The sequence below is a fragment of the Netta rufina genome (genome assembly GCF_964035555.1).
Source record: "Netta rufina genome assembly, chromosome: 6".
Classification (NCBI taxonomy): Eukaryota; Metazoa; Chordata; class Aves; order Anseriformes; family Anatidae; genus Netta; species Netta rufina.
The window spans coordinates 16443428-16458593 of record NC_140129.1 but is presented as its reverse complement, the minus strand read 5'-3'; the positions used below and the strand labels follow the sequence as shown (position 1 = coordinate 16458593).

Genomic DNA, 15166 nt, shown 5'->3' with positions numbered 1-15166 from the left:
CGAGGAGTAAAATTCCTTTGAGAATACACAAGAATGCCCATCAATATGATTTTAAAATAAATAAATCTCAACTTGAAAAGCAGATACCTGCTTAGTGTTGGTAGGAGTCATGTTGTTTCTCTTCTCAGTAACGTTTTTTGAAGTTGTAAACAATATATCCGATCCCGTCTGAAATGAAAATGTTTAATTTTTTTTTTCTGATGAAGACCTCAGTGATTCAAAGTATCTTAATTCCTACCATTATTTGCTCAAGTTCTAAGCTATGAGCCTTCTATTATAGCATATTACTTATAATTCAAATACTTCCATACCTTGTTAATAGAGGTTATAAGCCTGTTAGGTTTCTGAGAAATGCTAATAGCAGTCTCCTTTATTACTTCCTATACTCACTCCCTTAAGTTTCCCTTAAGGGGAGTGCATTCCTCCTTCCCTTGAGGAAGGAGGAATGGTCAAACATAAGATGTCTTTGTTATGAATACTGTGGCAATAGCACCACATTGGAAAATTGGTAAAAGAGTATGAACAGAAGATTTTCAAAAAAATAAAACTGTTTCTTCTGTTAGGGGAGGATGAGAAGATGCATAGATGAGTAAAAATGCTAAAAAAAAAATAATAATAAAGTGAGTAAGGAAGAATATATGCATTGGATGGAAGGCAAAGGGGCATCTAAAAAAAATTGAAATAGAAATTGAAATACCAAGAGTACACTGACAGCATTCAATTTCAGGGAAGCTCAAGCCTGAAAAGTAGTAAAGTTTCCAGTAATGCACAAAATCTTTGAAGAAATAAAGTTCTGGTAAAAATAAATACAACAGTAAAAAAAAAAAAAAAAATCGAACTGACCTGCCGTTTTTTTTCCTCTGCTTCATCTATAACAGTCTTACATGCATCTTGGCTATTTCTTTCTTCTTTTTGCACGGTAACCAACTCTTCAACACACTCATCTTTCTGCCATGTGAAAATAAAATTAAGGTTATACACAACAGAAGAAAGTACTTAGTACTCATGCTCTGTACAGTGGTGTAGTTAAACAATAAAAATAGACCTGTCCTTTCATCAGGGCAGCTGTATATGGCTTATGGCAAAAATATGCCACAAAAACCTGATTTATTCATTCCTGCATAAGAAAAAAAAAAAAAAAAAAGCATTTCTCAAAGCTGAGTGGATCTTTTTCAAGGTAGGGAAATCACAGGACACTAAAGACTGAGGAACTCAAGTACATGGCCAAGAATCTGAGGAACGCATTTGTACCTGATATAAGGAAAGGATAATAAGGGATAGGCAATATGACATTTTTCTTTCAATTTGTTAGTTTAAAAATGACACGAAATTGAATTACTAACCATGGCATTGCATATTCATGGTGTCTATTTGTCTGGATAATTTGCTGAATGATTTCTCATAAGATTCAGACATCAATTATTGAGATGCAGTGGAAAACAATAAAAAAATATTAGTTTTAGAATCTCAGAATACTCTATATAGTACAAAAAAATCTTTCATCTGAAATAAGTTGTATAACTACTCTCTATTGCAGAAAATTCCCTTTTGACAATATTCGAGAAGTATTTTTCTTCAAGAATTTTATCTCCAAGTTTATCTCCAAATTTTTCTTCAAGTATTTTATCTCCAAGAATCATATAAATGAAAGGTTAAAGTAGTCAGTAAATAGTTTATGAATGATTGTGTGAGGAAAAAGAAAATGTTCTCCAAAAACATTAAAAGGATGTTAAAGGGATAACTTAACATTTATCAAAATTAATCAAAGTATTACATTGTATTCAGCTAACAAAAGAGATCAAAAGATGAAGCCCTGTTCTGACAGAACCAGGTGCTACTACTCTGCACAAGATACCATTTTGTACCATTATGTATATGTGAACCAGAAGGAGAACCTCAAAGAAGCTAATTGTCATTTATATTCATTTTTCTTTATGCTAGCAATGAAGGGCAAAGTTTCTTTCCATTCATTTGTACTTTTGGCATCTCTTACTGCTTTTAAGTGTATTAAAGGATAATTCGAATGTTATGGAATTTTATGGAATTTAGGAATTTTATGATCGGTTTTTATATTATAAGAAATAATGAAAAATTCCACAAAATAAAACAGCATTCAACATAAACAAAACAAGGATATTTAAGCCTCTAACTCTTCTAACTTCACACAGTTACCCCAACATCTATTGCTGAATGTGGTTTGACGCATTACTTTGAGACTGTGGGATGGAGTAGACTGAGTCATTATTTCAGAAATCTATCCCTCCAACTGTCTTCCATAATTCTGGATTAGCTGATACATTTTACTTAGGTATGCTTAAAGAAGCATAGCAGAATACAAAACTAATACATTTGTTGTTGTTTTTATAAGTCAGGCTTTTTAAATTTAAATGACTTTGGTTTTAACATGATTTGTATTTTGGGATAATTTTTCCTATAATGTAATAAAGTACATCATTTTGCATTCTATAGATCTGGCAGTTATCTGTATTTCAGTACCAAGGGAAAAGAAATATGAAAAAAGTATTTGTCTAGGTATTGAAAGAAAGAAATTGTGACACTTTCCCCTAAAGGTTACTTGAAGACAGTAACAGGTCTGAAAGAAGTCCAGGAAACAAAACAAAACAAAACAAAACAAACAACAACAACCACAAGTGAAAAAAGGCACACAATGAGTATTTAGTGTCCAAAGAAGTAGCATTTGATTGAGTTATAATCATTACTTCAGGTAATCGAAAAGTGAACCAAGAAATATCTCACACTCCCATAATAGATGACACTAAACCTGGTATGTTCATGCAGATGGAATATATTCTTCACATAAAAGAAAAATACCTGAATCTGCTTAAATTCTCTCAGAGATCTACACAACTCATCAACAGAATTAAGAATTTCTTTGTACTTTGATACAGCTTTTTCAACATACTTCTTTCCTTCTTCAAAACCTGAAAAGGCAAAATAACATAAAAGTTCTTTTATTAAAAACAAAACCCCAAATGCCTCAAACACAAGTATAACAGTCAATATACATTATATCCTCCGTATAATGCAATAATTTTATTTTTCTCCGTGCTTATTTTTGCTGGAGTTCTATGATGCAGAACAATGTGTTTTCCTACCTATTACTTGAGATTGGACCTCACAGTATCCGCATGTCTTCTGTTGGGCTTCTCCTTGATCTTACTACTGTCTGATAAATGACATTGTTTAAAAAGCCCACCGCCCTCAAAGCATCTCCTAAACTATTAGACCAATTACATAGCCAGAAGACACCTAGATCCCTGCTATAACAAAAGACAGAATGGAGAAGAGAGTATGAGAGGAGGGAAGGTAAGATTAGGGGAGGGAAGGGGGGAGGGAAGGAAGGAGGGAAGGAAGGAGAAAAGGTGATCGGTTCTCTAAATAGTCTTTTTGACATAAAATTAGAGGAATTTAAAAACACAGCATTGAAAACATATTATATTTACTACTTGACTTTCTAGGCTACACGAATGTGTAGCTATTGATCCTTTCACATCTGGATGGATACCTTATTTTTGGATAAAGTTAACTTCAACAGTATAAAAAGATTTTGAGCCGGAGAAAAAAAAAAAAAAAAAAAAAAAACCTGAAGCTGGCTGACCTTCATTCTTTTCAATCAAGTCAACATTACAAATCAATACAATTGCAAATTCAATATTTACAGAAAAATCCACTTTTTTTTTTTTGCTAATAAAGTTGGCAATCACATTCCACTAGCTATTTACAATATTAATGTAAAAATTCACCCAACACTGAAGTATAACTCTCTCATATATTTTGACTTCAAAGGGTTGGTCTATTATGGATTACCATAAGCCATGAAGCCTTGATTCCAAGCCCAAAAATATTACATGGACATCCACATTTAAATTTCAGGGTGAACTCAGTCTATATATGGAAACCCAAATAGCTACCAGACTATTTAGTACTTTCATATTTCTATTTTTTAAGTGTTTGTTCTGAAGTCTTTCACCTCTTCTAGTCAATACTTTAAAACACCTTTTCTTCTTAAATAATGAATCCAGGAATCCTCTTCCTTCTGTCCTAAGCTACTGTTTCTATTTTTATTTTTTTCAACATTTGCAGACAGCTTCTCACCATATAACTGTTTAGCCAGGTCTATAATCTGCTGAACTTTTTCTTCTTGCTGAGGCACTGTAGACTCAATAAACTTATTGAATTGCTTGTAGAGAGTCTCTATTGCTTCTCTTGTTTTGCATTCTGCAGAATACTTGCCAACTCTAATGACTGTTGCACTCACATCTTCAAAGCAAAATTGACACTAAAGTAGATTGAGAAGGATAAAACACTATTATAATGAATAATTATCAGCAGTTCAAGCTGTTGTAGAATAGACTGGACTATTCTTAGACTTTTTTTGTTTGTTTGTTTTCAGTGGCATACACTATACCTTAAATACTGTGATTACAATTTAACTTGGAAAACATTTTTTTCAATACAAATATTGTTGTAAGTATTCATAGCTGCTACATTTTCTTTAATCATTAGATCAATGAACTTATTAGTCAAAGCTTTTGCAAAACGTTTTATTTCTGAGTTCTTTCTATTTTGCGCATCTACTGTCTAATTTCACAGACTTCATATCATGGCCACAGTTATACCTGTGTAAGGGCAGCAAGATTGCTTAGATTTAGCCTGCTGGCAAACAAAGTTACTTTCAGCAGCCATTAAAGATGCTGAAAATCTTTCTATTTACAAGAAAGGTCTTTAGAATGTACCCCTAATAAACAATTTGGCTAACAATAACAAGTTTGGTTAACAATACTGAGAGAATTGAATCTGGTACTCACTCAGTATCACCTGCATTATATCATTATGGCAAGCAGCTATCAGTATACTTAATTACCATTAAAATCATCATTTAAGACTGTGCCTATCATCTGAAAGAAAACAAGTAAAAGGTGATACTTCACAATGAGTAAAAAAAATCTTGAAGTTTATCTCTGGAAAATAAGTTCTGCTCTCCAAATTTAAGACTGGGCAAGGCATATGTTAAACAATGAAAATGCACAACTTAAATTTCTTTGCTAACAACAGATAAAATAACACATTTATGTGATCACTGGACAATGAAAACATGTTTTAAAACATACTTTAGTGCTGTGATCCATAATTAAGGGATTTTATTCATCAGCCATTTTGATGAATTTGGAGATTTGACCAGTGTTATTTCTAAATATAAACAGTGATGACAGGAATGTGCTCGACTCACAACAGATGCACTGATGTAGTGTGGTGCAAGGGAAAATGCTGTTACAAACTTTAAAAAAATATATGGCAACATTATGGCAATATTAAGTTAGAGAATTCCCCCCAAAGACTTAGACTGTGCTACAGGCCAAAAAAAAAAAAATAAATATATGTTTACCAAGCATGAGTATTAAAAAAAAAGGGTGTTAAGATATTGAACATTTTACATTTTTGTTAATTTATTGAATATTTTAAATTTCAATTCCAAAATTGCACACTTCACAGACAGCTCTTCCTGACAAGTGGATATTGTGATAACCTGTCTTTTGTCATTTGGCTGCTATCAAAGAATGCCCCACAATACACCTACAGTAAATGAGCTCAAAAGTATGATCACAGCTAAGCTGAAACCTGGTCTTATGCGCAGCAGTGCAAGAATATAGTCAAGTTGCATGTTTTTCCTTTTTTCTCTACAAAGTTACAAAGAAAAAAACAAAGAAAATCTAAACTTTTAGCAATACTTTGGAACTTTCCAAACCTTTGGAAGTCACAAATTCTACCTGTATTAATAAGTACTTATTTACCCCAGTCCTGGATCGCTATTACAGCCATAGTGAGGATCTCAGGTTTACTAGTACCTCTTCCATTATCTGTTGCAGTTGTTCCATGAGATTCAGATTTTGACTGTAATCCTCCACAACTTTGCCAAAGTCACTCAGCTGTTTTTGTAACTCACTAATTGACCCCAAGAGGACTCTACCATCATTTCCTGAAGAGTCAATGAATTTCTTCTCTAAATTATCAATCTTCTTTTTAAGAACCTGTTTAAAGATGTAGCAATGTTAAACACCACAAAAAAATATTTATATTTTTAGAAATAAGAAGTTAAAAGAGTACGAAAAATATACAAATCTAATTCTCTTTCCAGGTTTTAAAATGACAAGTATAATGTGCACTTCCAAAAGCAAAGCAAATCTACAATGTGATTGAAATCAATATAATTATTTGTTAAATATGGAATTGAATTAAATTTTCAGTTTATAGACAAATATCTCTGGTAATAAAACATGGGATCTTGAATAAAATAACATTGACTGAATCTGCAAAGTAAAAAAAAATAAAAATAATAATATTACTAATCCTTCAGACTCTTACTTCAACTGAATACAAGTCAATTTAAACTAAGTCATTTTTTGCCCCACAATATTAGCATATTGCACAAGAATCTGATATTGGACATTATACAGAGCAATGTGCTGTGGTTGACCCTGTTCTGTCCAAGGAGTTTGGACTAAACGATCTCCAGAAGTCCATTTCAACCCCACTGATTCTGTGATCTGAATTTACATTTGTAGATAAAATCACCAAGAAAGGAGAAAGAAAAGTTTTTAAAAGTAATAACAAAATAAATAGCAAGAATAGAATCATAGAAGCTACTGAAACCTTGAGAAAAATTATGAAGGAGGACACTGGCAGTGCTAGCTCCGGATACTAAAAGGATAATTTGGTTACTAAAATGGTCATTGGAGGATTTGGAAGAGAAGTTTCCAGTGAGAAGGCCTCTTAGGTGCCATAAGCATGATCAACTCTAGGCAACAGATTTCAGAAGGGCTCTGAAAATTTACATGATGAAATGAGAAAGGAAAACAGATGGATACAAAAGGGAATGTGCTCATTTGTTCAGAATTTTGATAGGATGTATGAGTTGTTTATTTATTTTAAGGAGAAAGAAAACTAGGTCACACACTGTGATGGAACAGAGGCAGGAAGAATAAAAAGTTATGCAGAAAAAAACAGCAGGATAAACAGGATTTAAAAGGACTGAACTTTAGGAAGTCAGCAATTGGGATGAGATCATTATACTGAAGAATTAAAGGAACAGAACAATGAAATATGTCAGTGATTGAGAAAGGGGGATGATATCAAACAGCGAAAGGGAGACTCAATACATTTTGTGTTATCTCTTACTGCAAAGCACAGGCCATTTCAATTCAACCAGTCAAGCCTTTATCAAGACTAATATTTCTAGTATTACCTGTATTTTCTCAGCATATGTATCAACTTGCTGAATATGTATTTTAAGGGATTTCAAATTTCGAGCTTTTTCAGTTTTCTTGGTATAGTTAAACTTCAAATTGTTGAATTTCTTTTTGAGATCCTTAAATGATTCTCTGAGCTGAAAAAGTAAGCATATTTGTCAGTAAAAAAAAAAAAAAAAAAAAGAAATCAGCACACTTCCATGTATTTTTTTCCATGAGCTTTTTGTCCACAATCTGAACACTGAGAATTTAATACAGAAATTAACACTGTGCCATCTCATAAAACATCTTTATTTCCTCAGATTTTTTTTTCTAGTAGTGGAAACTCAATCTTGCTACATCAAAATTTTTGCAGTCTGACTACTGAGTATTGTTTCCAGACCATCTGAGTTAAAAAGGTTTGACTCAAAGGTTGAGATCCTTGCTCAGACAATCCTGTCCTAGAGCTTTCAATGACTTCAACTACAGACAGGTGACTTATACAAACAGCAGTACATTTGGTGGAAATGGTAGCTGTGTAAATGTATACACACATTTAGTTTGCAGAAAAACATCATTTTACTGGGTTTGGGCAAGTATATTTGTATTTACAAATAGTATCTTTCTCCTGCAGTACAATATTTCATTTATGTCTTTTTTTTTTTTTTTTTCCCCCAAATAGGAATTTATCACTATACTGGGAACTAATATTCAGTAGTCAGAAAAGTTGATGTATTTATTAGAATTTATTTAAAGACTAGATGAAGTCTCTCCCAAAATAAATTGTTCAGTGATTCTATAATCCTTATACTACAGCAGCTATGGACTAATATGTAATAAAATTTGTGGGGAAATAAGATGGAAATAAATAACAGTTATTAGCAATGAATAAGACTGGAAACCTTGCTTCTGAAGAGGTTACACAGGTGCTCAATTTTACAATGTCCAAACATTTCAGCACAATTATTTACAGCATACAAAGATGAATCTGGTTCTTTGCAGAATCAAGATGTAGATTATATGAGCACCTACATTTTAAGTAACTGTTCCGTATGGTAGCAGAGTGACTCCACCTAACAGACACCCAAATAAAACCTATTACCACTACATAAACATGGTACTATGACAGTATTTTTACCAGTTAGCACTGGCTTGGTAAAGCAAATTCAACATAAGGGGAAATGATTACTGTAATAATATAAATTATGAACTGGTAGCTCTGATAATGAACTACTAGTGCCTTTCCAGACTTTTCAGGGGGACCTATCAGCTGAGACTTCCTCAGAGAAACTGTGGATGCCCCACCCCTAGGAGTGTTTAAGACCAGGTTGGATGGGGTTTTGAGTAACCTGATCTAGTGGGAGCTGTCCTTGCCCATGGCAGGGGGGTTGGAATTAAATGATCTTTAAGGTCCCTTCCAACCCAAACCATTCTATGAGTCTATGAGATAATTAATATTACATATAGTTCTGCTAATTTTTCTGAAGAACTTTTCTGTTACTTAGATGGAATTTGGCTATATTTTCTTCAATCTATGAAACATTTTAAAAATCCAGATTGATAGAAATAATACTGATGAAGTTCTAGGAAAGTACACTTTCTTTGCTAGATAATTTACCAGGATTATTTTAAAACACACCAAAAAGAAGGGTTATACACGATCAGTACTTGTAAAGACAGTATTCTTTACCATGGGAGCTTTAACTCTATTTCTTTACCATAACACACAGTATATTTGCATTTCCTTTTATTTCCTTTTTTTTTTTTTTTTTTTTCTCCAAACTCTAAGTATTTGTTTGCTTAATTGTCATTGTATGGGTGTGTACACCATATACACTTAATAAACCATACAACCATATCTTATTCTTTGTATTAGTAATGATCTATAAAGAACGATATCAAACACACTCAGATAAAATACCTTTATAGCACTATATATACACATATCTTTTTAAGTATAAAAGTTTTTTTTCAGAATTCTTTTTCTTTAGAAGTGATATAATTTTAATTTCATTTACATCTGTAAAATGTATTTTTATATATTACAGTTATTTTTAAATGCCTTTAATGATCAGGGAAAAGAACCAGACAAAACAAACAGCGACAAAAAACATACCTGCTTAAAATATGGTGCTGATACCTTAGAAAAGGTACTATTTTAATTACTTTTCAATTCCATAATTACAAAAAATTTGGAAGTGTTAATTTATAGCATTTGAAATGGAAGAATATAAAAAGGACTGAAAGTTGTTTTTTTGTTGTTGTTGTTTGTTTTGTTTTTGAGATTTTCACTTCTTTCAGATTGACAATCTTTTGCATTTAGAAGAATGTAGAATAAACTCTGTACAGTGGTATTTATCCAAAGGAACCAATATAAAAGAAATGCAGCAGTCCTATTACTTTAGGATTTATTCTTCCAGATAAAAATGAATGAAAATAACTTCACTTACCTGATTAATGTTAAAAAGTTTAGGTGACACCCACAATTTGATATTTAGTTAAAATATTTGAAGCACAATATAAAGATCTCTCTTCCCCTACCCTCCTTTTCCCCCCTTCCAGAGAGTAATGAATGCTCATTTTGCAGTTGCTGTTATTGGGAAAGCTAGCGATTCATCATTATCATTACATACTAATGTTAATCCATCAAGGGATATTCTTTTCATTTTCATTTCATCTAGTGGGATTCTCTCACATTATTTCAGCACTGAACAGACAGATGGTATTCACTCAGTGTAATGGAAAGGAAGGGAATTCTATCACCTACACTGCGGTCTCCAATTAGTTTAAACTCTTTATCCCACCTAAGTATGCAGAATAATAAAATCTACCTAACAGTAATCTGTTAATAAAACCACCTCTGTAGAACAGTATTTTGTATTCAGAGCACAAATGCCTTATTTGCTGATTTAATTTTGAGGAAAACAAGAGATGAGTGAGAGTTTATTTTATATTATTCACTGGCTTAAGCACATACATAAGCTAGCGATTGGTTATAAGGACAGAAGCTCTCCTCAAAGAAGCATGTGAAATCAGATCGCCTTGTTTCAGATATGATGGCTCATGTGTCAAAGGTCTGCAGCTGCTGTCACTTTTCTCTTTTAGCCTCAGTGGAAAACCAGTTTCAGCTCAGACTTGTATATTATCCTCTGAGTGCATGTACCTAATGCCTGTTAACAGCGGCAACTGTACCAAGGCTATATAGCTCAATTTTTAGAAAACAGAAACCTGACCATATCTTAATTTTTCACTATTTCCTGAAAAATACAATGAGAATAACTTAAGTCTATATACATACTAATACGCTTCAGTGACTTCAGCCAAGTTTAATGGAACTTTGTGACTTCTCCATTGTGTCATAGTCATTAATCCAGCAGCTGTTCCTAACTATAGTTGGACTGACACGGCTGGAGAGGGGTTTAGATGCCAATTGCTAAGATTTATCACATGATCATGAAATAAATGAAAAAGCAAGCTATAAAACTGCTTTAAATGTTTTCATTTTTGTTAACAGTACAATTCCACTAAAACATTTTGATTTCTGTGTAAATCTTTCCAGAAGGTATTTCAGTGTCATTAACCAGTTATCCTTCCCTTTTTATTTACACACAGAACTTTTAGTAGCACTAGGAATCAAAATAGCCCATGAAAGTAAGTTGCTAAAAACAGATTTTCAACACGGCAAAGATTAACACGCCAGCCAGGCGTGTAAAGCCAGCCAGGAGGTGGAAAGAAAAAAGGTGCTGTTCAAGTCTAATTAAGTCTAATTAATGTCTATTTAATTCTGGGACCACAAGCATTTATAAATTACAAGTGGAGAACTACGCTAAGAAATATCAGCTCCTACTGCCTGATGAACTAAGATAGCTTATTTCTCTCCATGGTTAAAATTCATATCTTCAGTCATACCTTTCCATAAGTTTATAAAGAAGTGGAAAGGAAAAAATTGAGATGGCTGGGGAGAGCAGAGAACCTATTTCAGGATCTGTCACTCTTCTGTTACAAGTTTTGTGCAGACACACATAAATGTTTTTTGTGAAAAGGGTTTTGAAGTGCAAGGGTTACCATATTAAAAGGTTATAAGATGTTATAAAAGGGTTATAAGAAACTGTTAATCTCATTAGCAGATTCAATGCAGTATTAAACTGCATGCTTGATTCATCTCTTTCACAAATCATTGCTGTGTAATGTTGTGTAGAGTTGTGGCTCTTCAGAGGCTGCTACTCAAGCTAGTTAGTGAAGCAGGAAGCCCAAATTTACAAATGCAGATCTCAAAGGTGATACGAGCTTTCTTTATATTTACCAGGATGTAGAAGGCATAAATCCATTTTTGGCCTTTGTAAATTTTCTTTAAGTTAGCAAAAGCACACAAAAGATGTACATTTTACTGTTCTGTCCTCCTAGACTGTTTTTAAATCCACTCTATGTATCCTATGCTATAATTTTTTTGTTTCTGTGTTTCTCATAAAAGTACTAATATGTTACAAACACACAGAGCTAGTAAAGTAGTCTGACTTAAGTATGGTGTTTTCAAACACCAGTGAGTCCCAATCGCCAAATGTCTTATTTGGATGTACTTAAATTCAACACATTAAAAGTATGTGAATTTATATATTTACATCACAATTTTAAATATTTTCTGTCAATTTTAAAGTTTCTGTATACTGGTAAATCAGAACTAAGTTATCTGGCTGTCTGTTTACTCTGTGACAGCTATGAGCAGCTGCTGCTTGCTGCTGGCACATAAAATGAAATACTTATTTTCTTCGACGTAGTAGAGGGTAAAGACATGATTATTTTAAATAATTCTATCAGATACTAGCAATATTCAGACTAACTTCTGATGTTAAAATTAACAGAATATAAATTAAGTGAATACTCATAACTTTTAGTTTGTTGCAATGTCTTTGCTCTTTATCTCTAAACAGACTTATAAATAATTAATGAAAAATGAAGCAGTGGATTAAAGTATATACAGGTATACTAGCTTAGCTTTGTTTAGGAAATATCTTCTATGCTAACTTTCAATAGAAATGGAATATAATTAAATAAAAAGATATTCACAGGGCAAGTTGTATTTCTGTTAGATTACACTCAACATTCAAGTAGGTCTGGATGTAACATGTATTAACCTATACAGCCACGATGGCATTCCCAACTTAAAATCTAAAATATATAATTAATGTTTTAATTAAAAATATACAATTATTTTGCAGTGGGTTTCCATCAACTATGAAAAGTTTTGACACTCATCATATTTTATAATATAGGATGTGGTAAGTAAGAAGTGTAATTGACACGCTCTTCATTTAAATTTGAAAGAGATGATTGTTTTATTCTTCTACATCCTGCTTTCAGTAAAAGTAGAATGAGCAATGAAAATAGAAGAATAATAATTCTTAGAAAGGAATCACGTTCTGCACTCATCCAAGAAACTAAGGAAAGAGGCAAGAACCATTTAATGCAAGTTTCTCTCCGAATATAGCCAGTCTTACACATGGGCTGCTGAGCAAACATTTATCTTATCTTCAACAAATTGAAGCAAAAAAACGTGAAAACGTGTTTTCGGAAAAAAAAAAACAAAAAAAAAAAACAAAAAAAAAAACCCGAGAATAGTTAAAATCAAATTTCAAATATTCTCAATCTGCTCTGTCACTGCAAAGTATAATGGGACCTATTTTTTAGGTAATTCATGCTTTCATTCATTTCTACAGCATGGCTCCTCAGCCTGAGTGCTTCTGCTTTATCACCTGACATTCTAATCACCTTATACCATCACCCAAGAATTTACATCACAGGAGACTGAGGCACAGATCATCACAGGGTGCAACACATTCAGATTATAACTGACAATGAAGTAGAACAGCCACTGAGATTAAATATATATATTTAATCGGTATGTAATCATATAATATGTGTATTGTTGCACATGTTCTCTCACCTTTTACATTTTTTTCACAAACAAATGTTTTGTAAAAGAAAAGAAAAACACTTTTCTCACTAAAATAATTGGGATAGAAATCTCAGTCACCTCATTGTTGGTGATTCTGAGAAAATATAGTCTTGCTTTTTCAGGTATGGATTTACCTACTGAAAGATAAAGTAAGAAAAAACAACTTTCAATGCCTTTGTTTCCAAAAAACACCACCTCCTGCGTATCTTCTACATATGTTTCACACTTTTGGGAACATTAGTGTGAAATTTAGTGGTGGACTTCAGCACGACGTTAAAAGTTGGACTAGATGACCTTAAAGGTCTTTTCCAACCTGAATAATTCTATGATTCTATGAAATGATTCTATGAGATCTTTCCAGGTAAGAATCTCCAGGTAAGAGTTTCTGTACTTTATGGAGGCCCAGACGTGCCATCTGCAGAACATCAAGTGCAGTTGCTAATGCCTTCAACCTCTCATTTTAATAGATCACTTTAGGAAGATTCATTCTATAGGATATTTCTCCTGAACTGATTTTTGCAGATAAATGTCTTTACATTTTACTTGCTAAATTGTGAGTGGATTTATATTTGGCCTACTAAGATGTTAAATTAATGATCATATTAACTAAGCATTTTTTCCTAATCTATGTTCTATAATAATAAATTCTATAAATTTATTCTATATTCTATGTTCTATGTTCTATAAATAATAAATAAATAATTAAAAAATATTATGTCATGGAAATTTTTTTCTCCTCTAACAATTTTTCTGAGCATCATATCTTGGATTTCTGACAAAACGTCAAGCAGTAAATTATCGTGAACTCATTAAAAGACTGAAACTTCTTTTACAAGAAACAGCCTTAACAACTGCAAGAGATGTAAATTCTACTTTTGTTTCAAACTTTAGAAGGAAGACATCTGAAGATCCTTACATTTCAGATGAAGATGACAGAGCCTGTAACAGTAAACAGTAATGTATATATATGTAATATATACAAATAGAATACAATAGCCTTTTTAATGTGTATTTATATCATTTACCTCATTTATCTCCTCTTGATTGGTACAGTATTGGAAATGCTGTGACAGTTCTTCCTCATATTTATCTGCTTTGGAACTCCAGTTAATGCTGTCGCACTCAAGTCTAGCAAGTTCTTGCTTCAGATTCTTTACAGAAACATTCAAGCAATTCTGAAAAAGAACAAATGAAATTCAGGGCATACACTAATTCAATCAATCTAAAATGGAAATTGTTTTGAGGCAAAGCATGCATAAATAGTAACAATGGGTTAGATTAAACTATTATACCTCCCCTGTAACAAAAGCAAGTACACAGACATTTCATTCACTGGTATTCTGGGGGGTTATTTCCAGGAAACGAAGTCACAACTCACATATAGTATCTTCTCTGAGCCGAGAGAAATGAGAATACTCTAAGTCTTTACCATTTGGATGTTAGCTCATTTCTGCTACCAACCAAGCCATGGAGCATGAAGAACAGGCTGGCAATATGGATAACCTAAGCAGGTCAGAAGGGATTGTCGTGTTTTCTGCATAGTAAATGAATACAGAGCAATGACGATCCTGCCCTAAATATATAACTCCTTTCTAAATTATATCCATTTCACAATACAAGCAAGTCTGGAATCCACTAATAAGGTAATACATTATAGTTCCTTTTTGTTCTTTTGTTATCCTTTGCTTATAGGAGAATAAATAAGCAAAATAACCTTTAAAAAGTATCAGGAGTCTCATACATAGGTGTGGCATTCAAGAAACAACCAACAGGGCCTTGACCTGCACAAAAATTACTAGAGAACAGAAAGTCGTGCTTTCTCCCTCCCTGCCCCAATGCTTATACTTTTAAATTTCCTCCTGATCTCAAACCTATTTTGAGGTTTTCCAATGTAAGATCTTTTCATTAGATCATTAAAAAATTAAAACAAGATTTGAAAAATGCCGTTTTTTTTTTCTTCTTAGCA

The 15166-nt window shown here is 32.7% G+C and overlaps 1 protein-coding gene across 1 annotated transcript in view; it reads right to left on the bottom strand.

Moving 5' to 3' along the window:
• The window catches only part of CCDC141 (coiled-coil domain containing 141), a gene marked incomplete at its 5' end in the record, with an annotated part of 79655 nt that overhangs the window by 18234 nt on the left and 46255 nt on the right, over positions 1–15166 (bottom strand). Inside the window, 7 exon segments of the mRNA XM_084289357.1 lie at positions 88–168; positions 844–948; positions 2833–2942; positions 4117–4300; positions 5868–6050; positions 7265–7405; positions 14226–14375. Of these exon segments, the coding sequence (XP_084145483.1) occupies positions 88–168; positions 844–948; positions 2833–2942; positions 4117–4300; positions 5868–6050; positions 7265–7405; positions 14226–14375 (954 nt within the window).